We start from the raw sequence: 25480 nt of genomic DNA on the forward strand, positions 1-25480 counted from the left end.
TAGTATGATAGATAGATAGATTTAGTTTGATAGATATAGTATGATAGATAGAGTTAGATAGATAGATAAATAGATAGATGGATAGATAAATAGATAGATTTAGTTTGATAGATAGATTTAGTTTGATAGATAGATAGATAGATAGATTTAGTTTGATAAATAGATAGATTTAGATAGATAATAGATAGATTTAGTTTGATAGATAGATAGATACATAGATGAGTTTATGAGTTTGAATGAGTTTCAATGGATTAGGAATAGTACATAGAATGGCAGTTTAATTGAGTCTAATGGGCTTCCGTAGTTTGAATTTTGAGTCTTGGCTCATTTGAACATTCCCTCAATGAAAGTCAATGGGATTTTTCCGAGTTTTAATAGTCATTTTTAGGAAATCCGTAAGTCGGATCAGTTAGAAAAGATATAGCACACCAAGTCAGAACAGTCTGAAGGTCTGACCCGAGTTTGGAGTTTGAAGAGTTAAATCTCTAGGAAGAGTTAAAATTGGAAATTTTAGTCTAAGAAAAAGAAGAATAACTAGATAAAAAAGTTCATCGAGACAAACTTTAAGTTGGCTTGAAAAAGTTGGTCCACAAAGTTTAAAGTAGTTTATAAAGTTTAAAGTTTAAAAGTTTTCAGTTTGAAAGTTTGGTTTTAGTTTAGTAGTTTTGAGATAGACAGACAGACAGATAGATAGATAGATAGATAGATAGATAGATAGATAGATGAGAAGTGATAGATGAGAAGAGAGATAGATAGATAGATAGATAGATGAAAAGTGATAGATAGATGATAGATAGATAGATGAGTTTGAGTTTGAATGAGGATAGATAGATAGATAGATGAGAAGTGATAGATGAGAAGAGAGATAGATGAGAAGTGATAGATAGATAGATAGATAGATGAGAAGTGATAGATAGATAGATAGATGTTTGATAGATAGATAGATATAGTTTGATTGATAGATAGATAGATATGGTTTGATAGATAGATAGATAGATAGATAGATGAGTTTATGAGTTTCAATGAGTTTCAATGGATTAGAAATAGTACAAAGAATGGCACTTGAGTCTAATTGAGTTTTTGAGTCTAATGGGCTTCCATAGTTTAAATTTGAATTTTGACAGTTGGAGTTTGAACAGTCTTGGCTCATTTGAACATTTCGTCAATGAAAGTCAATGGGATTTTTCCGGGTTTTAACAGTCATTTTTAGGAAAACCGTAAGTCCGAGCAGTTAGAAAAGATATAGCAACTAACTTCAGAACAGTCTGAAGGTCTAGTCTGAGTTTGGAGTTTGTAGAGTTAAAACTCTAGGAGGAGTTAGAGTTGATAATTTTAGGGTCAGAAGAAGAATAACTAGAATGTACATTTCCTGAAGAAAATGTGAATGGTGCTTGCAGTGGCAAAATTCGGCACTCTTGATTAGCATGAAGCTAACATGATTAGCATGTTGCTAGCATGTTTTTAGCAAGATGCTAACATGATTAGCATGTTGCTAACCTTGATTACCATGTTGCTAACATGTTTTAACAAGATGCTAACATGATTAACATGTTGCTAGCATGTTTTTCACAAGATGCTAACATTATTAGCATGTTGCTAGCATGATGGTAACACGATTAGCATGTTGCTAGCATGATGCTAACACAATTAGCATGTTGCTAGCATGATGCTAACACGATGAGCATGTTGCTAGCATGGTGCTAACACGATTAACATGTTGCTAACGTGATTTTGGCAAGATGCTAACATGATTAGCATGCTACTAGCATGATGCTAACACATTTTTACTTGTTTGTGTCATGTATAAACCCAATATAATTGCTATTAGCATGTAGCTATTCACTGCTAGCATGTGTAGCATGTTGCAAGTCCAGTTTGCTAGCATGAGTAAAAAAGAACCGACCGCCATGTCTCTACGATGTTCTGATACAGAGAAATAGGCCTTGCAAAATGGTTGCTAGGGTACTCTATTTGGTTGCTAGGGAGTGGCTTGGCAGCTACCAATGATGATACTCTAAAGGCTGCTTGCCAATATAAACCAACCCCCATGTCTCTACGATGTTCTGATACAGAGAAATAGGCCTTGCAAAATGGTTGCTAGGGTACTCTATTTGGTTGCTAGGGAGTGGCTTGGCAGCTACCAATGATGATACTCTAAAGGCTGCTTGCTAGTATAAACCAACCCCCATGTCTCTACGATGTTCTGATACAGAGAAATAGGCCTTGCAAAATGGTTGCTAGGGTACTCTATTTGGTTGCTAGGGAGTGGCTTAGCAGCTGCCAATGATGATACTCCAAAGCTGCTTGCTAGTATGAATGATATAAACCAACCACCATGCCTCTATGATATTCAGATTTGAAGATATCCCTCTATGCTTTGGGTTGCTAGGGTGCTCTAAATAGTTGCTAGGGCGTGGCTATGAAGTCTTGAAGGTGATTCGTGACTGGCCGTATGCTGCACCGAGTTAAATGAGCCCACCCTCATGTTTCTATGACACTTCCATCCAAAGATATTCCTTTGATCTTTTTCAGTGGAAGTCTATGGAACTTGTTGCTATGGTGCTCTATATGGTTGCTAGGGCGTGGCTTGATGGCTTCACAATGATCCTGAGAGACTGATTGGTTGCCTGAGTAAAATGAGCCCACCCCCTTGTCTCTATGACACTGTGATCCAGAGTGATGTTCAATACAAAATCCCTATGTAATTTACCATAGTAGGAAAAACACACTGTTTCATGGGCACGGCTTCACCATAGTAAGTCTATGGGGCAACTTTGGGCAGCTCTTGCGCCCCAGGGGTACAACTTACACCCCATTTTGAGGTATGGTCTGACAGAGACTGTCAGCCTCTTCAAACGTGGTAACCCACATGTTTCTACGAAATCCTCGTTAGGAGCTATGACTCCTCAAAGTTCGTCGCAATGTTAAGTCTATGGGATTTTTCGGCCGATTTTTCGCCCGCCGGGTGAACATCGTACACCTGATCACTTATAAAAGTCATAGCACACCTCTCCTCAATAAGCCGGTCAATTTGACACCTCATTCATGGGTCTATGACAAATGCTGCGGGAGGAGTAGCGCGCAGAAATTTTAGTGGAAGAAGAAGAATAATAAGTATGCAGGAGAACAATAATGATGCTTTGCCTTTGGCAAGCACCATTAACTAGAATATACATTTCCTGAAGAAAATGTGAATGGTGCTTGCAGTGGCAAAACTCGGCACTCGGTTGCTAGGGTGTTTCTAGGCAATTGCTAAGGTGTTCTGGGTGGTTGCTAGGCAGTTGCTATGGTAACCTGGGTGGTTGCTAGGCGGTTGCTATGGTAACCTGGGTGGATGCTAGGGTGTTGCTAGGCTGTTGCTAAGGTACTTGGGGTGGTTGCTAAGGTGTTGCTAGGCGGTTGCTATGGTAACCTGGGTGGTTGCTAGGCAGTTGCTAAGGTACTTGGGGTGGTTGCTAAGGTGTTGCTAGGCGGTTGCTAGGGTGTTCTGGGTGGTTGCTAGGCGGTTGCTAGGCAGTTGGTAAGGTACTTGGGGCAGTTGCTAAGGTGTTGCTAGGCGGTTGCTAGGGTGTTATGAGTGGTTGCTAGGCAGTTGCTATGGTAACCTAGGTGGTTGCTATGATGTTACTAGGTGGTTGGTAGTTGTCACAGATGGTTACTATGGTGTTTTTATAGAGTTCTTAGCATGTTCTTACATTAATAAGTATGCAGGAGAACAATAATGATGCTTTGCCTTTGGCAAGCACCATTAATAAGTTTAAATAGCATTACAATAAGTTGGCTTTTTCAAACCAACTTAATAAAGTACAAATTGCAATGTTTATGATGACTGCAAGATTAATAAAACATTCTCCTCAGGTATGTAGGCTAGTTTATGTAGTTAACAGAAACACTGGTTATATTTGAAATAAACAAGAAATTAAGGATGACTCACAACAGGCTTATAAACATTTTAATAGGGCACAATTGATAAACTGTACTATCCCAGATTAGAATAGGTTATTCGCTCATTGTTTGCTCTGCTGTGTCCTTATACCTAAATCCGAATGTTTGTAATCAATCAGGCAAAACAGCACAGGCGATTTATCATATTACACAATATATTCATTGTTTTGAAAATGTCAACTGTTGCAGTTACTGCTTAACACTGAATCTTCATTACCGTTTCGAAATAATCCATTAAACAAGTTTGATTTGAGCACTAATATTTTCAGTTCCATTCGTCTGCGTGTTGTCTCAAGGCCACGCCCACAACAGGGGAAATATCATGAATATTCACGTATACTCCACCCACTGGAACAGTTTTTCACAGAAACCGAATTTTACACAACACCGGAAAGCAGCTCCCTTTATTATATCCCTTAATTATTCTGTCGCATTTAATTATTTAAATTAACATCAAATAAATGCTGGTTTAACATAAGGAAAATCAATACACTCAACATAAAAAAGTTTTCACTTGAACAATTAATCAATGTTAAATTAACAAGTGGTAACTACAAATAATTCATTGATGAAAGGTATAAAAAAATAAAAATCTTGTTCATTTAACAAATGTAAATTAGGAAACTTAAACATCGATAAATAATGATAAACATCGATAAATAATGATCTCTGCTACAGTATCACAAATGGAAAAAAAAAAAAAACCCTTTACATCTGCCTACGTAAGTTGTCTAACACTGAGAAAGAGAAACAAAGCAGGAAGTGTGTTTCATATAAAGTTGCTTAAGACAAAGAGTTATTTCAGAGAGTGTAGCTGCCCTCAGAAGAGATCAGAAAGATGTTTGAGTACAAGGTGTCTGTTGCAACTGGCCATCATCAGTTATTTGCTGGGACAATAAACAGCATTTACGTGACATTAGTTGGAACAGAGAGAAGCAGTGACAAAACTCTGCTTGACAAATCCTTTTTTGATCGTTTTGGAGAGGTAAGACCTTTTCAGTTATTTGTTTACTTTTTAAATCTATCTAAATCAAATATATTTGGTTATTAAGTAAAGAATAATTGAAACAGGAATTATTTTGGAATTATATTTAGACAGAAAAATAATGCACACCCAAATTGATTATGTGACTATAGAGTTACAATTGCATCTTTTTTTGTTCAACCAAACATAAGTGTTTGAGACCAAAACTATTTATATTGTAATTAAAAAATATAAGGCTGATATAAGATAAAAATCTACTTAAGGCTGATTTTAATTTAAAAAATAAAATAATTGATAAAATTATTTGCAGTGTGAGTAAATCTTTGTGCATATCCCAAGTTCTAAAGAACACTGAATTAAAAACCAGGTACCCAACGGCTGGGTAAATATAGGACAGAAGGCATGTTGGGCTAATCTAACCCATCAAGTTGGGCTGTTAAGTAAAAGTACATAAGTACTTGCTTTTAAAAGTAAGTCTCAAAAGTAAAGTTCCTTTTTTATGTCAATGCATTGTTGTATGTAATACTAACTACACCTTATGCCTCTGAAGCAACCTATTGAATACACTGACTTGCTTACATTTACATTTAATCATTTAGCAGACGGCTTTTCTCCAAAGCGACTTACAAATGAGAACCATAGAATTGACCTGGTGAAAAAAAAGTATACTTTATTGTATTTCAAATATATTCCCTTTTCAATAGTACATTGCTAATATACTAACAAAAAGTGTACCATCTTTAAATAGACAAAAAGTATATTAGCCTCATACTTTTACCTATTTTCACAATACAACTTTTAACATACTTCAAAATAATTGTAATCCAGTATATTTTCTAAAAATATATTTTAGAAAAATATACTTAAAATTAACATTCTGTGCATTTTTTTTAAAAGTGTATTTATTTGAACACTACTTTAAATTATATTTTAGGTATATTTTAAACTGTATGTCCAAAATAGTAATTGTAACAATGCACTGAAAGCATATTTAAAAAATACATTATTTAATATCCTGAAGTTGTAGTGTATTTAAATTTAAATTTTAGTATAATTTTTAAGTTTACTTATTCATGCTTGGAATTCATTTCATTACTTGTACATATTTCTTTCAGAAAGTGTTAAAATGTATGAGTGATGTGTTAAAAGCCCATTTTTAAAAATATGCAGTAGGGCTGGGCGATATGGCTGAAAACTGTATCACGATATCAGTGTTTCATATCGGTCGATATCGATAATTATTGATATTTTTTATGACCTATTTAAAATAAGGACCAGGAGAAAAATATATTACATTTAAACATTTTTATTTTAAACTTAACCTTCCTCTGATCATAATCCCCTCAGTTATTAAGACAGAAATGTCAACAACCATGGAAAACTACAGCTACAGCTACAGATGTTGTTGGTTGAATACGGCTGTGCTCCAAAGGGTGAGCGCGGCTAAGGTGGTACATCAAGTTCGTGGTATTACCAGTCTTGGCGGGGACGACGGGTCTTGCATAATTTGCAGACGACATTGGTCTGAATACGGTCAGACTTATAATATCCAAAAAACTGCCAAACTGGCGAGCTGACTTTTCCTCTTTTATTTACAATTTCCTCGCTCGCTGCGGCGCTCATTTTCTGCTTATTAGTTGCCGGTTACTGAAGAGGAATCCAGCAGACCAGCACGAGACAACGATATGGCGCAACCAAACTAATACTGTTACATGATTGGCTGTTAGCGTGTCACTCCCTACGTTGCTAGGTTACCAGAGAGCGAGTGCCTTTGTTAATGCAACCAAACTTGCTTCGCAACCTCTGTTTTCTTCCGACGAAGAATAAAAAATATCGAATGTTTTATCGAACACATTTTTTATTGATATCGATCACGTGTCTATCGCGATATATATCGTTATCGTTTTATCGCCCAGCCCTAATATGCAGTGTAGCCTTCAATTTGCAAATAAGTGTAAATGTGTTTAATAAATTTACACTGGCAGAAAAGAATCATGTTACAATCGTACACACACATCTATGATAAACAACAAACCAGCAGCACAAGTGCATGCAAGAAAATACGAGTTGAGTGGTTTATCGGAATTCAAATGTCTCTTCAACTTGGTCAGATTTTGCTGTTCACTGCCTTCAGCCAATCAGAGCTGCTGACGTCACAGTACTAGTCTAAATCTCCCTCGCTCACTCACGGGAGGCTTGCAGGTGAAGTATAATGTCGCGATGCATTATTTATTTAATGAAACACTGAAAGCGCAATACATCGCTCAATCTTGGGAATTCGGACCAGTTCAATCAAGTGACATCGCAGACTGACCTTGATGGCGACGACAACCGGCTAGGAATAAAATGGCCTATGTGATCCCGGAAAAAAATGGAGAAAAAGTCCTGCTATTTGGAGGTAAGTTGTAGTCTACAAGTTATTTCCGATCACTAAATTATTCTTCTTTATCTCACAAACAAAAAATTGTCGATGCTTAGTTTTGCTTTAACAAACAGAGAACGAGGTTTCAGCTTGATATCTCCTTTTTGAGTTTGTGCGTGGTGGTTTATGGCACATGTTTGTATGCAGCACCAAAACGCCCCGTTCATATGATTGGTCAAATCTCCCCATATTCTGTATGATATTAATTTGTATACTGCATATGCTTTACTATGTACTAGAAACACCCATATGGTAAAAAAATATACAAAAAATGGCTAAAAAATATATTCGCTAAAATATATTTACATAAATATATTTTCTAAAAATATATTTTTGAAAAGCATTTAAAAATATATTTTGCCCTACATATATTTCAACCCAAGAAAATACATTCACATGTCACATTTGAATAAAAATCAGCAAGGAACATACTTTACAATGTTCAAAAAATTACAATATTACAATATTCAAACAAATATAACTTTTTTGCTTTCAAGAAGTCTCAGTTTCCCCAGTTCAAAGCCTCTTTGGACACATTTGGAAATCTCTTCTTGACTGTGAGACAAAAATCAGTTATTTTTTTAACTAAATGTTTCTAGTAAATTTTCCCTTCACCAAGTATTGACTTACCGTATATATGGCTGCCATGGTTTCCTCGTTAAGGGCACTTCTTCTGTCTCTACCATTGTCAGTTTTGCTCTTTGCTCCTACAAAAGACAAAACACAATAACTGAACATCTGTACAGGTACAGAGGGCATGCACTTTGTCTTCTAACTAGTTTTGGATTTCCTGATATTTTTGTTTACACTGGAACTAAAACAATTACAGGTATAGTGGATTTTAAAGATATTTAATGGACATATTTTTGGACAGTACAGTAAAGAAACTGATGATTGAGGAGAGGTCGTATTAGCCTTTCTTTACATTTCTGCATTGCATTTTCACTTTTACAAATGAAGGGATAGTGGAATATCACAAAGGCACATTCATTTAAGATAATTTAACTCAAAGGGATAATCCACCCAAAAACAGAAATTATCTCATCATTTACTAACCTTCATGCTGTTCCAGATGATTATGACATCCTCTTTTTCTGTGGAATAGAAACAGAGATTTTTAAAAAAATAATCCATCTCTGTTTCACACAAGATGGTCAAAAACCAAATCAAAGTGAACATGATGGTAATCCACATGACCTCAGTTGATGAATCAATGTCTTCTGAAGTGAAACAATAGGTGAGTTTGAGGAAAATACTATTATGTTAAATTTGTTACACTACAGACTTGCCAACTGTCCAATATGGGCTCAAAGTCAGCATGTTGTAATTTGTGATGTGTGTTTTAAAGCTTGAGGAGTCATTTGGAAGCACAGACTTTAAAATATTAGTACTTTTCTAACACACACCTATTGTTTCACTTCAACTTAGGGTCATGTTGACTACTGTTGTTTTTTACTCTGTGTGGTTTTTGGTGGTACACTTGCACTCATAGAGATGGATTATTTTCCAAAAATCATCATTTGAAAGAAAGTCATATTCTGAGAGTATTTTCATTTTTGGGTGAAGTATCACTTTTTCTAGTATTATCAGAAACAAAAATTTTATTTTTCTTAGCCAAAAAAAAAAAAAAAAAAAAATCTGTAGTTTGGCCTTTATATTTAAATTCAACTTTTGAATTTTGAATTCTGTTACTTTCATGTTTATTACTGTGCAGCTGTTTTGTATAAAGTGCTACAGAAATGAAGATGACTTGACTATGAACATTATCCTGTACCTATGACTTGTGGTCAGAGGCTCTCCAGCACAATCGTTGGGCTGGTGGGGCGGACAGTAAGTGGACAAGCGTCTTGACAGATGGGTTTGGACCCGCACCTGTTCCAGACAGACAGAAACAGATATTAACACAAGTGCAGAGAACATATCAATTCATAAATTAAACAAATAAAATAATTAAATCATTTAAAAAAATTATTCTACTTCTTAAAGTGTCTCATCATTCTCACCAGGGTTTCTACAGGTTTCATCAAATCTAATTTAATGCTTTTTAATGCAATTTTTTAATTTTTTAATGCTATATATATATGTGTGTGTGTGTGTATATGGCGATAAATGTCGATAAATAAACATAATACTGCAATTAGAATATTCATCATGTCATTGTTGCATTCGCATTCTGCCAAGTGTCAGCCCTTTACATTTGTTTGCTTCTCTGCAGCTACACTTTTGCACACATAATATATTTTAACACAGCCAAATTCCCAATACAATTGTTTCATCTATATATTTTTCTGTTTTTGTTGTCAGACAGTATGAAATGGTGACTGAAACACGGCCTATTAAGACTACATGCAGGCCTCGACATAGCCTTGTCATGTGCTTGTCCTTCGGACAAGTAAATTGGTCATTCACTTGTACGAGTAAAACAGTTGCTTGGTGTAAATATAAATTCTGAAGCAATATCCTTTCAGAATATTACAGCTTTGACATATTTAAATCTGCTGTATGATTATCATCATCTGACATCTTTAAATTCATGTTGTATAATTCATGTAAAATGATTCATCTTTCATTTTAAATTCTTAAATTTGATCAATAAATTCATTTAGAATAAGACACTAGGGGGTTGTTTCCAATCAAATTAAATTATTTACAACATTAAAAAAAAAAAAAAAAACTATTAAATAATGTTATGGGATTGTATTAAATATTTTTTGAAAATTCAATAAGAAATGTTGGGGGGGAAATAATACTTTTAAAAATGAAACTAAACCACCAGTAGGTGGCGGCAAGTGACCGTCTTAATAAGTAAGTCATTGAGTCATTCGTTCAAACGATTCGTTACAATGGCTGATTCATTCAAGAATGAGGCAGTTGTTTATGAATAGGTCACTGAATCTTTGAACTGATTCGTTCAAAACGCTGAATCATTCAGTAATGAAATCAGTGTCACGTTTTCAATCGTGATTGTATTTAGGAAAACAGCATTGGTCGTGTGATTTTGCTTAACTGTATCAAGTTATAAAAACTCCATTTTGAATCAGGCTCCTTGTCAAGCCGGGCAAGTCAAATTCTCTTTCACTTGCCCCTTCAAAAAATCCATTTAACCCGGACTATTTGACAAGTGTTAATGTCGAGCCCTGACATGTTAAACCAGCGCTAAAATCCTGATTTATAATAGAGACGTTGTCTGACAAAATCATCATACACATAATATAAAGACATTTGCTGTGATTTTGGCTATATATATAATACACATAAAATGATCACTCAGGTTAGAAGCAATAGCATCTATTTTATTTGTTCTCTGACAGAGCGCACAGCCTCAACTGAATTCGCTGCTCCTCTCAGCTAGTGATGGGAAGTTCGGTTCTTTTCCGCAAACTGGTTCTTTCGGACAGTTCGATCCAATAAACCGGTTGAAAAAAATGGTTCAACGGTTCTTTTACACTACGACGTAATGACGTCATTCATGATGACGTCATCTATCGCGGGCCGGGATGAAAAAACACTCAACACATTCAAATATATAAAGTCAGTAATCATAACATCAGTCAACTAAAACATCATTATAATCTGAAATGTTTCTTACAATTTAGTTTTGCATCTAAAGCATCCAAACACATATACAGGCAATGATGTGCAAACGAAGTTTTACAGTTATAAGGTGAATAAATGAGTCTTCATCAGCACAGAAACCATGATCCTCTTACATTACGATTTATTTGTAATTAAATAAACTTACATTTCGCCAGATTGGCCCCTCATTCGAGTCCTCTCATAGCATCAGTTGTCCTAGTTAACCGGTGCTATGACAGTCATTACTGTTTGCTTCAGATCACACGCTGAATCACGCATGCGCAGTATCATCAGCTCATCGGTTCTCAAATCGAACATGTCCGAAAGAAGCGGTTCTCGGTTGTGTACTGGTGATCCGAAAACCGTTGCAACCGATTCTTGACTCGAGAACGAGAACGGTGACAGGCCGTGTATGTTCGTTCGTGTACGCCGTATGAGGTGTCGTTTATCTATTTACCTTGCTAACTAAGCAATCAGTCGTGATGATCGTCGCGTACCTTGCCGTGAGCAGAAGCCGTGACCAATGACGTGTGATAAGAAGCGTGACACTTTCGTCGCCCCCCTTCTCACCTGAGAAGCTGCATGAGAAGCTACGCGACGTCTGCGCTATGACGTCTGAAGTAACTTTTGGCAGTTGTTATTTTGTAAATTGTCTGAAGTTCTGTACATTCGTGTTTTTGCTTTGTTTTGAGCAACAAGAATTTTTTTTTTTTTTTACATTTTAGCACCTCAAAATCGCTGAATATTTTTCCATTCCTAATTTTGTTTAAATATGTTGACGAAAACATGCCCTACACTATTAGCCGATCAATGAACTGACATTAAAAGATGTGCTATTGCTTAACTTGAAAATGCCTGGGCTTAATGTCCTAAAATGACAACCAGAGACAACTAATCAACACATTTCTCCTGTCATAAACACTACTGCTAAGATAATGACAGCATTATCCAAGTAAAACATGCTGTTTCAGAGTTTTGTCTCCCATAGAAACCCTTTATAAGAAAAGTGCATGATGCATTAAAGACAGTTAAATTAAAAGACCAAATTCGAAATTAAAAGATTAATTAAGAGTGCAAGCAATAGCCTATTATCAAGTAAACACTTTAATCATGTAATATTTTAATAGAAATTATAATATAGTAAGCTATAGCCTATATAATACTGGAAAAAAGAAATACATAACAAACGGTCATATTAGTTAAGACACCATATTAGAATAAATAAAAATAATTATTCTTGGGATAAACATTCCACATGTGTCAATACAGTAAAACTATATTGTCAGAACATGGTTAAAGAAATTTAATGGTTATACATTCAAAAGTATGGAAACAGATAAGCTTAAAAATAAGGAAAATAAGCTTGAAATATTCCTTATCCTGTGGCTCCCTCTATTGGACAACATTTTCAGGTGACCCTCTTTCAGATGAAATGCTGATCGTTTAGAAATTGCTGTTATCTTCCCGAGCATCAATAACTGTATTTGGCTTCGATGAGTCTGAGATTCCCGGCCTGAGATTGTGTCCCAGACGGCAATAAATAGTTTGTGAATATTTTGTAAATATTCATGGCTTAAACAGCTGGATAATTGACTGTACTGCAGTTCTGTGGATGTTTTTCCCAGGCAGGGTTAAATAAATATTAGTTAAAAAACTTAAACTAAACGAAAACAAGAAATGTTGCCTTGTCAGTGTCATTTCGTTTTCCCCCCTGGCTTTCAACCGACGAGATCTTTATCTTTTCATTAACCGAGAAGGTAAAATAATTATAAATATAGAATTAAACGAAATTACAATGGATACGTGTCTGTGACCCATTAATAAAATCCCAGGCTTTTAGTTTTAGCCTACATGAACAAATAGCAGAATAAACAACAGAACATGAGGATTCATCATCATCATCATCTTCAGGCACCTGCAGCACTTCTGAATGGAGAAAAACAGGATTAAATCCTATAAAAGGAATAAATAGCATATGCGCGAAATTTATTTCACCTAAATAATAAACATATTAACAAAATGAAAGGAACAAAATGCTACAAGTAATAGACTAAGCTATATCTATATGCTGAGTTTCGGTTCATGTTTGAGAAGTCCACAGAAAGGAAATTCTTTTTGTTTTCTTTATTTTACAGACAATTTTTTCATTTATTGTGAGTGTACAAAAATAATAGGCCTATTTAACCCTTCACAGATTCGAAATGTGTTACATAAATGTGACCATAAATGTCTGAGTATTTTAATTTTTTTCCGCTTTTATAAGAAAATTTAAGTGATCGCGCCGGCGCCTCACACACACACACAACATAATTATTTTGTTATGACTGAGCACTGTTCTTAATTCACTTACCCAGCAACATCACCTAAAAAAAACCTATAATAAATAGCTTAATGTATGCAGTGACATGTTTGACCAAATATAACTAAAGCTTAAATATAATAATTCAATTTATTGCATTAGACAAATTGAATGCAAGCACATAAGAACAAATAACTAATTCTAGGCCTATTAATAATAATTAATGCAACACATCTCAAACGAGCGTGTATAACCATGCAATATATTTGTTAATTTGTTTAGCTGCTTCAAGCCAAGCGCGCACTTTCAGTGTTACCATGGCCACTTATATGCATCTTTGGGCTTGTTATTTTTTTATTATTATTATTATTTTCCATATTAAGAGGTGAAGGCCTTAGTTCAGCTGGAATGGCCCTTGTGCCGGTGTGTCCTTCAAACGGAGAAAAGTCAGCTGTTAATGCGGTGCTTGCGCAACAGAGGTGGCCGGAGGAATGGCCAAGCATCAATCAGGGAGACGGATTTGTAATGCTTCCTCCAACTTATGAACATTTACACCTTAAAGCTTCCTTTGGGCAAAATAGGAATAAAGCTAAAATATTATTATCAATGTTATCCACACATACGTTATCCAGACGTTTATCCACACGTTTATCCACACGTACGTTATCCAGACGTAGCATTTAACATTTCATATGTGAAAAATGACGATTAAAAATAAAGTTATAGCTCTTACCTTTTACTTCAAGAACTCCCGGTTGACTGACAACCATTACAGATCAAAATGACGCGCATGCGCAGTACTCCAAAAGTCCGTGAGCGCTGCTAGTGGTTTTCCATTCAACTTACATCACAGTTCCCATTCAGTCGGTCACATTCGACGTACGTCGGACAGACCGACGAATAGGAATCTCGCTAGAGAGGCCAATCTACTTCGAGTGTAACTACAACGAGCCAATGCATATTGGCATGCAATCATATGCATCAGCTGCTCGCCTCGCAGCGCGGGTATATAACGAGCAGCAGGTGCGTTGCATCTTCAGCTTTTCACTTCGGAGCCGAACGGTGTTTGTTCCTGTTCTCTGCAAGCAAGTGTCTGCTAGAAGACGAGTCAAGCTTTTTGGTTGAACTTCTCTTTTTTTTTTCCGAGTGCGGGCGAACAGCACAGCAGCGGGGTCGAAGTCCTCTCTTTATTTTCTGTTTTTTGTTTCGTTTGCCATTATAGAGCAAATAGCTGTTTTGACAGCGTCAGAAGGCTGTTCTCACGGCCGGTACGGTGCGCTTCGAGCGCTGAAAGCCGTTTTTACGGCTGGTAAGAGTGAGCACCTTCAAAGAGAGAAAGAGCACACGACAGACCACACCCACCCTGCATGTGAGGCCAAGGCACTCTTTATGCATGAGGGTAGTTCTGAGCCGGGGTTGAGCTGCGCTTGTTGACTAACCGTGATCAAAGTCACGGCGCAGGCCTTCGGCCAGACGATGTCCACCTCAGTGGTCCAGAAGCGCCCCCCTGGCTTACCTCGCTGAGGTGCAAGAGGTCGTCAAGCTAAACGCTTTCTCGACACTCCCATCTCACAAGGTGGCCTTTTCGGTGACACTGTCGGGGACTGAGCCCAGCAGTTCTCCTCAGTTAGTGGCAGACCGGGGAGCCTCCCCCGACAAACCATTGAGTTCCTCGTGGGCCCTCAGTCTGCTCGTCGCCAAGGGTGTCGTCCCCTGCAGGAAAAAAAAAAAAACTCCGGCCCAGTCTGCTCTACTGTGTCCGCTGCAGGAAGATGACGCCTCCCGTCTCTGCTACTGTTTAAGTGGTTAGTGAAAAATCACCCCTGAGACGGGTGACCCAGAGATGGGTGGGGCTGCTCTCCCCCCCGGAGGAGGGCCGGGTGGTAAATCCTGTTTGTTGGGTTTCTGTTCTCCCGTTGGTCCAACAGCCAGCGGTACCCAAATTTTCAAAAAGAGAGCAGTTCCTCCATCTCTGGGTCTGAAGGGGGCTCGGAGAGCAGTGGGAGGAGAAAAGCCTCACCACTCTCATCCCCCTCTTCCTTCGCCAGAGGGCAGCAGCGTGCAGTCGAGAAGGCAGCAAAGCCTCTCCTGCGCCCCCTGCCCAACCGTGGAACCAGGTAGGTGTTGCACAGCACACTCTGACCCCGCTTCGGGCCGCCTTGCAGAGAGAGCCTCCCGAGCTGCGTCCCTGTGTTCCACCTCGCTGCCTCACTGCGGGTACGCCTGCGGTCCCTTTGATCCCGCTTGTACGGTCTCTACGAGCCTGGTTAGCGCTCCCCAGTCCGTATCGCTGGCTCATTCGGACCATCGGGCTCGGCTATGCGATTCAGTTCGCCCGGCGTCCCCCCCAAGTTCAGGGGCGTCCACCTCACTGCAGTGAAGGCTGTCGATGCCCGTGTCTTGCGTGCGGAGATCGCGGTCCTACTGGCGAAGGACGCGATAGAGCCGGTCCCTCCAGCCGATATGAGGTCAGGGTTCTACAGTCCCTACTTCATTGTACCCAAGAAAAGCGGTGGGTTACGACCGATCCTGGATCTGCGAGTTCTGAATCGGAGCCTTCACAAGCTACCGTTCAAAATGCTCACGCAGAAACGCATTTTCGAGTGCACCCGTCCCCAGGATTGGTTTGCAGCGATTGACCTGAAGGACGCGTACTTTCATGTTTCGATTCTTCCGCGACACAGGCCATTCCTGCGTTTTGCGTTCGAAGGTCGAGCATATCAGTACAGAGTCCTACCCTTTGGGCTGGCCCTGTCTCCCCGCGTCTTCACGAAGGTCGTGGAGGGAGCCCTTGTTCCCATGAGAGAACAGGGTGCTCCCTCAACTATCTCGACGACTGGCTCATTTTGGCACAGTCCCGGGATCAGTTGTGCGAACACAGGGATTTGGTGCTCAGACACCTCAGCCAGTTGGGTCTTCAGGTCAACTGGGAGAAGAGCAAACTCGCCCCGGTGCAGAGGATCTCTTTTCTCGGTATGGAGTTGGATTCGGTCGAACAGATAGCACGCCTCACAGAGGAACGTGCTCAGTCGGTGTTGAACTGCCTGAATACGTTACGGCAGGACAGCGGTTCCACTGAAATTTTTTCAGAGGCTCCTGGGGCATATGGCAGCCGCAGCGGCAGTAACCCCGCTCGGTCTGCTTCATATGAGACCGCTTCAACACTGGCTCCACGGCCGGGTCCCGAGATGGGCGTGGCAACGCGGCACGTTCCGGGTGGTAATCACTCAGGAGTGCTGCCAAACCTTCAGCCCGTGGCCAGACCCCTTGTTTCTTCGGGCTGGAGTACCCCTAGAGCAGGTGTCCCGGCATGCTGTGGTATTCACAGATGCCTCTGCCACAGGCTGGGGTGCCACGTACAATGGGCATGCAGTGTCAGGGGTGTGGACGGGCCCCCATCTGCATTGGCACATCAACTGCCTCGAGCTGCTAGCGGTACGCCTTGCCCTGAGCCGCCTCAAAGGGCCACTACGGGGCAAGCCTGTACTGGTCCGTACGGACAACACCGCGACCGTTGCGTACATCAACCGTCGAGGTGGTCTACGCTCCCGTCGCATGTCGCAACTCGCCCGCCATCTCCTCCTCTGGAGTCAGAAGCATCTGAGGTCGCTTCGTGCCATTCATATTCCCGGTGTGCTCAACCGTGTGGCCGACGAGCAGATTTGGAGAGAGTTCGGAGAGGCTCAGGTAGACCTGTTTGCCTCACCAGAAACCTCCCGTTGCCGGTTATTTTACTCCCTGTCCGGGGGAACACTCGGAACAGACGCACTGGCGCACAGCTGGCCCCGGGGCCTTCGCAAATATGCGTTTCCCCCAGTGAGCCTACTTGCACAGACCCTGTGCAAAGTCAGGGAGGACGAGGAGCAGGTCCTGCTAGTTGCGCCCTATTGGCCCAACCGGACCTGGTTCCCAGAACTCTCACTCCTCGCGACAGCCCCTCCCTGGCCCATTCCTCTGAGGAAGGACCTTCTTTCTCAGAGACGGGGCACTCTCTGGCACCCGCGTCCAGACCTCTGGAAACTCCATGTCTAGTCCCTGGACGGGACGCGGAGGTTCTAGGTGACTTACCCCCCGAGGTACTTAACACCATCACTTCGGCACCGTCTACGAGACGGGCTTACGCCTTGAAGTGGAACCTGTTCGTCGAGTGGTGTTCTTCTCGTCGAGAGGACCCCCGAAGATGTTCGATCGGTCTCGTGCTTTCCTTCTTGCAGCAGGGGTTGGAGCGTAGGCTGTCCCCCTCCACCCTCTAAGTCCATACTGCTGCTATCTCCGCATATCATGACCACATAGATGGCAAGTCTGTTTGTCAGCACGACCTGGTCGTCAGGTTCCTTAGGGGGGCGAGGCGGTTGAATCCTCCTCGTCCTCCCTCCATACCCTCTTAGGACCTTGCTCTGGTGCTGAGAGCACTTCAGATTGCTCCCTTTGAGCCCTTGCAATCAGCAGACTTAAAGATTCTGTCTATGAAGACTTTGCTGCTCGTTGCATTGGCCTCTATCAAGAGGGTAGGGGACCTGCAGTCTTTTTCGGTCTACGAATCGTGCCTAGAGTTTGGGCCGGGTGACGGCCACGTGGTACTGAGACCCCGGCCTGGCTATGTGCCCAAGGTTCCTACCACTCCCTTCAGGGACCAGGTAGTGAGCCTGCAAGCGCTGCCCCCGGAGGAGGCAGACCCAGCCCTGGCTTTGCTCTGTCCAGTTCGCGCTTTGCGACTGTACATAGACAGAACTCAAAGCTTCAGGACCTCAGTCCAGCTCTTTGTCTGTTACGGAGGCCAGCAGAAGGGAAAGGCTGTCTTCAAGCAGAGGATGGCCCACTGGATAGTGGATGCCATCGCCCTGGCTTACCAAGCTCAGGGCATGCCCTGCCCGCTCAGGTTGCATGCGCACTCCACGAGAGGTGTCGCATCTTCCTGGGCGCTGGCTCGTGGCGCCTCGCTAACAGACATCTGTAGAGCTGCGGGCTGGGCGACACCTACACGTTCGCTAGATTCTATAGCCTTCGTGTCGAGCCGGTCTCCTCCCGTGTTCTCACCTCAGGTCAGAGGCACGGAGAGGCCCCGGCTTAGTGTCGGCTTGCTGCGCTTACATGCGCTTTTTCTCCAGAGAGTCCCTACAAGGCAGACCCTGTTGAGTCCTCCGATCTCCCTTCGGCAGCCAACGTGGCGGAGCGTCTGGCGCTAGGCCTATACTCCGTTGTATCCTTGAGAACCGGGTTTAGGCTGGGTACCATATGTGTGACCCTACTGGGATCCCATATGTCTAGTTCCACGGTTGCTCCTAAACGAAGCCCGTGTCTTTCCCTCTGGGAGAACCCACCTCTCATCGAGTTGAAGTCACCCCAGTTCTTCCATATGTAGTACAGCCTACGGGTTAGTCCATATGTACTTCTCCACATAACTCCTTCGAGGAAGGATGTGGCTTCCGCAGCGTTCCCTTCCCAGCGGAAGGGTACGCTTTCCCAGCGTTATCCAATAGTCTCACTGAATGGGTTTTGGGGAACAGCAGTGATCGACACTCTCTGTGTTAGCCCTGTCCCACCGTCCGTAGGCAAGGGGGTTCAGATGGCTTACAACAGAGCGCTGGAAGGGGGCAGCTCCTGTGGCGCTTTGGTAGGGATTCCTATTCGTCGTCTGTCCGACGTACGTCGAATGTGACCGACTGAATGGGAACGTCTCGGTTACAAAGGTAACCCTCGTTCCCTGAAGGAGGGAACGGAGACGTACGTCCCGTCGCCACAGTCGCTGTACCCCGCTGATGCTGCCGCCTATCCGGTTTGGCTCCTCAGCGAAAACCTGAAGATGCAACGCACCTACTGCTCGTTATATACCCACGCTGCGAGGCGAGCAGCTGATGCATATGATTGCATGCCAATGTGCATTGGCTCGTTGTAGTTACACTCGAAGTAGATTGGCCTCTCTAGCGAGATTCCTATTCGTCGGTCTGTCCGACGTACGTCTCCGTTCCCTCCTTCAGGGAACGAGGGTTACCTTTGTAACCGAGACGTTATTAACATCGTACATCTAGCGATTTTATTCATCTATTTATTTGTATTTGATGTGCACTTAAACGCTATATTACACTGACAATAAATTACAAATAAATAAATAAATTTATTAATTAATTAATAATAGACTAAAACACACATTTGTGAGGGTGTTTCCAAAATGGCTGGGGATCAAGTGCCATGATCACTCTGTATTTTTTGGGAAGATCATGTGAACAAAAGTGGTCAATGTGGAAAATATGGGGAAATTCATGGTTTTTTTTGTAAGTGTTTAAAATTCTTCTAACATTTAATGGAATGTAGTTTTGATCGCAAGGCTTTCTTCCACCCACATTTGCATTGTCGACTGTAAGAAAAGTATTGTCTTGTGCCCTGAAATATATTTTTAAATATAAATGTATTTTCTTGCCCCTGAAATACATTTTTAAATATATTTTAAGTATGAAGGTTGAAACAAAATATATTTTCAGTTTCAAAAATATATTTCATTGAACTTCACTGTTTATAACATATATTTACCATATATTTAAAATATATTTTGGCCAGATAAAATAAATTTTTTTACCATATGGGCAATATCGACATACTGTACTGATTAAATTCCCTATTGTTAATCCTCATTTACTGTTCAAAAATATTATTGGTTCAATGTAGGATTTAGACATATTGTAAACATGAATAAAAAGTTGATCATGCTGTCTGACCTTATATCTTTGGTATATTCTGTTAACAGATGCTGTTCTTCATGAGTTTCTGCGGTCACTGCCTCTGTGTAAGCGGCCATCAGACACAATAATGAGAAGCTCATCAGAAAATGGAATATAATGTGTAATTTGTATTTGTGTATAGAGGGTCACCATTGGTCCAATAATTTTTTTTTTTCTTTCGGTGTTCTTTAATGAAAAACACGATAAGTTTTGCTGAAACGATGTTAAGTTTAAATAGAAACCATTGGACTTGTTAATGAAATATGTCTCTTCATTAGTGATGTTGTTACATTTTATTTATTTTAATGGCCTTGAAAACAAATGCATTCAACAAATGTCACCTAATTAATTCATTAAACGGTAGTTAAATGGTAGCATGATTATAATACTGCATTGTGTGAGATTATGTAATTCAAAGTACAGTAGTCAACATTTGAAGTGGATCAAAACCTTCTTCTTAGGACAACTTTGATGAACTTTTTTGATCCACTTCAAATGTTGACTACTATATATTGTACAAAGTACAAACTGTATTGTTATTGACTACAGTGTGTATTTTTTTTTTTTTTTTTTTTTTGTATTTGGAATAAGCCAAAGGTGCTGAGCATACAGTATACTATTACCTATGAAATAATATATTCATAGTATATTGTTTGGAAGACACTCGTAATTAATTTGTAATGTACTTAAATCACAAATAAAGTTTACTTATAACACAAATAAAGTATACTTATAACACAAATTAAGTACACTTTAACATCACTAATCAAGCATGTAATTAGTCCCTACACAGGCATATACTTAAAGTGTACTAAGTATACTTGAAGTTGTTCCAATTTAGCACACAAACAAAGTACACTAAATATACTTAAAGTTATGCTTTAATACAACTTTATTACAACTAAAATATACTTAGTACAAAATTAATGCTTCAGAACAGCACACTTTAAGTTAACTAATCATTAACACACTTGAAGTATACTGATAATTAGTCTGGCTGCAAGTATACTTAGCATACTTTTTTTTCACCAGGGCAATCAAATCAACATGAGTGCAATAGTATGCAAGTGTCGTGTCATATCCCAGTTATTCCAGCCAAGTGCAAGTAGCAAGGATTTTTGCTTTTTTAAAAAGTAGATAAATAGAGATAACAGAAATAGAAAAAAGTAATTGTTAATATTACTGGGTTAAGTGTTGATGAAAAAGATATATCTTTAGCTGTTTCTTGAAAATGGCTAAAGCTGCTTTGATAGAGTGTGGTAGGTCATTCCACAAGCAGGGAACAGACAAGGAAAAGGTCCATGAGAATGATTTTGTGCCTCTTCGGGATGGCACCACAAGACGCCGTTCACTTGCAAAACGCAAACTTCTGGAGGGCGCATAAATCTGAAGTAGTGAGTTAAGGTATAGTGGTTCAGAGCCAGTGGTTGTTCAGTAGGCGAACACCAGAGCCTTGAATTGGATGCAAGTGTCTATTGGCAGCCAATGCAAACTAATGAAGAGAGGTGTGACATGCTCCCTCTTCGGCTTGTTAAAGATCAGTCTTGCTGCCGCATTCTAGATCAGTTACAGAGGCTTAACAGTGCATGCTGGAAAGCCTGCCAAGAGAGAAATACAATAGTCCAGTCTGGACAGAACAAGAGCTTGGACAAGAATTTGTGTGGAATGCTCTAATAAGAAGGGTCTAATTTTCCTAATGTTATAGAAGGCAAAGATACTCCAAGATACTCTGAAGGACCTACCTGAGAGGTAAGACCATTGGAGTGCAGTTGCAGGTGGTGAACTGTGGTTAACTGTGTCAAAAGCAACAGACAGATCCAGCAGGATGAATACTGATGATTGTGAAGTTGCTCATGCCAGTCTCAGGGCTTCAGTAACTGAGCAGGGCAGTCTCAGTTGAGTGGCCACTCTTGAAGCCAGACTGGTTGTTGTCCAGGAGGTTGTTCTGTGTGAGATAAGTAGACAGTTTGAAAGGGACCATTTAAAATTCTGTATTTATGTTTCTAATGTAAAAAGCAAGAATGGATTAGGTCATGAAAGGTATTAAATATTGAAGACGTGTGAGTATTTTATTTTGCAATATTATGAACTTTGTATCTTGAATGTCTTTTGCTGCATCTTGTGTGTGTGTAATTTATAACCAGAAATTTGCTAACATTTGTGCTGAAACTGTCCTTGTAGCGATATTAGCTCAAAATAAATATAATTAATCATAACTAGTTATAATTAATTATGAATATTTGGATCAGTTAATAAAAGTTAACTTAATGTAATAAAATTAATATTACAATCAATTAACCTGTTCATCCAGTGAACACTCAGTGTTAATTGTTTATTAATTCTAAGAAATGTTCCTTTCCAGGTTATGGGAAACAACATTCTTATTGTACGGTACTACTCAGAGCATGTAGTCAAGATCTGATCATTTAAGAGGCAATCTATTCGCAGACAGGGAGTCAGAACCAAATATGTATTGTGCAAAAGTTTTATTAACTAAATCATGAACACATAGCTAACTAACAAACACAAACATACATACACGCAAGTCACACATAAACAGGTAAAATGATAAATGATAGAGTGAAACCGGAAGTGGGAAACAGTAGGAGCTACGAAGAAACCAAAAACCAGGAAAGAATCATCAGTATTCATCATAAAAACTCCCTTGCAACAAAATTGCACAATTTTAACTAACTAGCAGCAATTTAATATATCGTACGATACTTGCATTAGGCCTCTGCCTTTTTGAGGAGCGTATGGTCCTGAGTATTCGGTACGATGGTACTAAAGTTGCAATCGATGTCTTCTGCGTTGAATGAAGAAGCGATAACAAACTTGCATGGTTAGTTTGAATCTTGTAGTAGGAAAGAGTTCTTTCACTCTTCTAGATGAGCACATGGCTGAGGTTGCAGGTTTAGGATTACAGGCCTGGCAGGTCCTTAGGCCTTGGCCCTGCAGGGCATCAGTCCGTCCAAAGAAGCAAGAGAGAGAGGAGGAGAACTGTGCACTGGCTTTTAGCCTCTGGTGCTGGACATTCCCCCTCTGGGTCAGTGGACCAATGATACATGAGCTCCCGACAGGAAAGTTTACGATCCTTTGTGTTTCTAGCAGGGGATCTACAAATTAACTGGTTAAGTTGTTTTGAAGAAACTATTAAAGATTCTTGTAATACTGATATGTTGCACAGGTATCGACATACCCTATACATGAACATTCAAATTTTCAAAATACAAACTCATAGACACCAAACTCGGTATAGGTGAGTTTGCGTTAGCCGTTGGTTCTTATCATAAAATATGCATAACAATACTGAATTCAAAAACCAGAGATAATACACAAACAGTAATAATGGATGCCATGTCCTATGGATATGCATGCTCATTTATAGAACAGCCTGTCTATAAATTAATGCAGGAAAGTCTGTTTTGAGGGTTTTCTATGTGTCTCTTTGTCTCTGCTTTTCCACGTGGCAACCCACACATACTTCAGGGCAATAAAACTAAGGCTGGTCTTCTCAGGGGATATGGACAGACCCCAGAGTAAGTTTTAAACATTTATTTGTTAAATATAACAAATAATTGTGTCTGATTTGTCTCAGTCGTTACATCCTTCTCAGACACCATAAGGATCAGGTGGGCTAGTAAGCTTAATAAGATGGTGGGCGGACACGAATGTTAGATGCTGATTGTTTGAGCCTATACTGTTTTAATGTGGATTTCATAGGGCAAAGAAGAGAAGAGAAGGTTTTGAAAAGCGTGCAAGAATCAGGAGAATTGTTAATTTTATTGTGATAATATGTGGTTTTAGCATTGAATACATTTGCAGAGAAGGAAGAAAGGAGTGACTGATACAAGCTAAGGTCAGTAGGATCTTTCAATTTGCACCACTTCCTCTCTGCAGCCCTGAGTCTAGAACAATGCTCACGGAGAACATCGGATAACCAGGGTGCAGAGGCGTGGCATGGGTCAGTCTGGTCTGGATGCAAGGGGACAGAAGTTGTCTAAGCAAGATGTTAGAGTGGAGCAAAGAGTGTCAGTAGCATTGTTAGTATCCAGTGATGAGAACTGATTAGGAGGAGGAAGCATGGATGAGACCAAAGAGGATAGGCAGGAGAGCAGGAGGCAAGCACAGTGTGGAAGTCAGCAGCCTGAGGTTTGTCTGGATGAATGTTGAAGTCTCCAAGTACTACTAGAGGAGTACCATCCTCAGGGAAGGATGAGAGTAACACATCTGACTCCTCCAAGAAGTTACCTAGCTGACCTGGAGGATGATAAACAACTACTAAAAGGATTTTAACAGGTGTTAGTAATAGTGGGAATTTGGAAGCACATAGCTAAAACAGGTCACAAAACCGAAAGACGAGAACAAGCGGGATGAAAGAGGAAGGAAAGAAAAAAGCAATATTCAAGTGCCTTGTCATGTCCTTGCTCAGTACACCGTTTTATACCCACTTGATACAACGTTATTTAGTTCTGCCACCCCTTACTAACTCACAGAGTGAAACGAGAACAAACGAGACCAAATGATTCAGCACATCACGTGACTACTGCATGTAAACACACAAAACAAAACAAAGTTTACTAACAATGATCTCAGCGCTAAAATCAAATGAAGAAAAAAAAAAAAACACTTTCAGTATGTTGTTCCTCCTGTTGCCTGACTGCTTCACTCTGCTGAATGTTAAATTACAACTGTTTAAGTACTTTTGCTGTCTTTGGCCACGCAAAGAAAACACAGAAAACAGAAAAAACACAAAAAAACTTACAGTATGTTGTCCCTCCTGTTGCCTGACTGCTTCTCTCTCTTGTTGCTTGAAGTATTTGTGGAATAAAGAGCTTTTATAATGTTACAAAATGAAGAAGAAATTAAACACCTGAATTGACAAAAAAGACAGCCATAAACATCTTTTTTTTTTTTTTTAACACTCATACCCACCCCCACAATAAAAATTTAACTCTCCCATGATTCTGAATGGCAACTAAACAAAATAACATGTAATTTACTAAAGGTTCTGATAAAATTATTATTTAACAATATTTAATTGATTTGAATGCATTATTTTAAAAAATCAGTTTGAACGAATCAGTGACTCACTCATAAGTACTTCACTTGTTTCATTACTGAATGAATCAGCATTTTTGAAGGAATCTCTTGAATGAATAATTCAAAGACAAATACATTTTTTAACTGTCACTTGTTGCCTCCTGGTGGAAAAACAATGTAATTGGTGCATATAATGTAATCATTATTTTAAGAGTCAATTAACTTTCAAAAGGTGTTTGCCATATTTTGACCGTAGACACCAGTGTTTATATGCAAATTGTACATTTTTATCCCAATACTTCTGTAATAATTTAAATATAGCAATGATTCTGTGTCAACCTTCCAATGACAGGAAGCATGGCTTCACATCTCCTTTGCCTCTTGGAGATTTACCAATACAATAGGCAGAGATCACTTTATTTGTACATTGCCTTTTCTATGACTCTCAAAATAGTTAACATTTAAAAGCTGAGCACATATCTTAGTGAGAAAGG

General features: G+C 39.7%; 2 protein-coding genes across 4 annotated transcripts in view; both read left to right on the forward strand.

Moving 5' to 3' along the window:
* LOC127508751 (NACHT, LRR and PYD domains-containing protein 3-like) overlaps positions 1-25480 on the forward strand; it is a 360258-nt gene that overhangs the window by 168737 nt on the left and 166041 nt on the right. The gene's annotated exons all lie outside the window — the stretch shown is intronic.
* LOC127508776 (polyunsaturated fatty acid 5-lipoxygenase-like) overlaps positions 4284-25480 on the forward strand; it is an 86883-nt gene continuing 65686 nt past the window's right edge. Inside the window, exon 1 of the mRNA XM_051887147.1 lies at positions 4284-4930. Within this exon, the coding sequence (XP_051743107.1) occupies positions 4784-4930 (147 nt within the window). The 5' untranslated portion in view covers positions 4284-4783. The remainder of the gene's footprint in view (positions 4931-25480) is intronic.

The sequence above is a fragment of the Ctenopharyngodon idella genome, chromosome 3 (genome assembly GCF_019924925.1).
Source record: "Ctenopharyngodon idella isolate HZGC_01 chromosome 3, HZGC01, whole genome shotgun sequence".
Taxonomy (NCBI): Eukaryota; Metazoa; Chordata; class Actinopteri; order Cypriniformes; family Xenocyprididae; genus Ctenopharyngodon; species Ctenopharyngodon idella.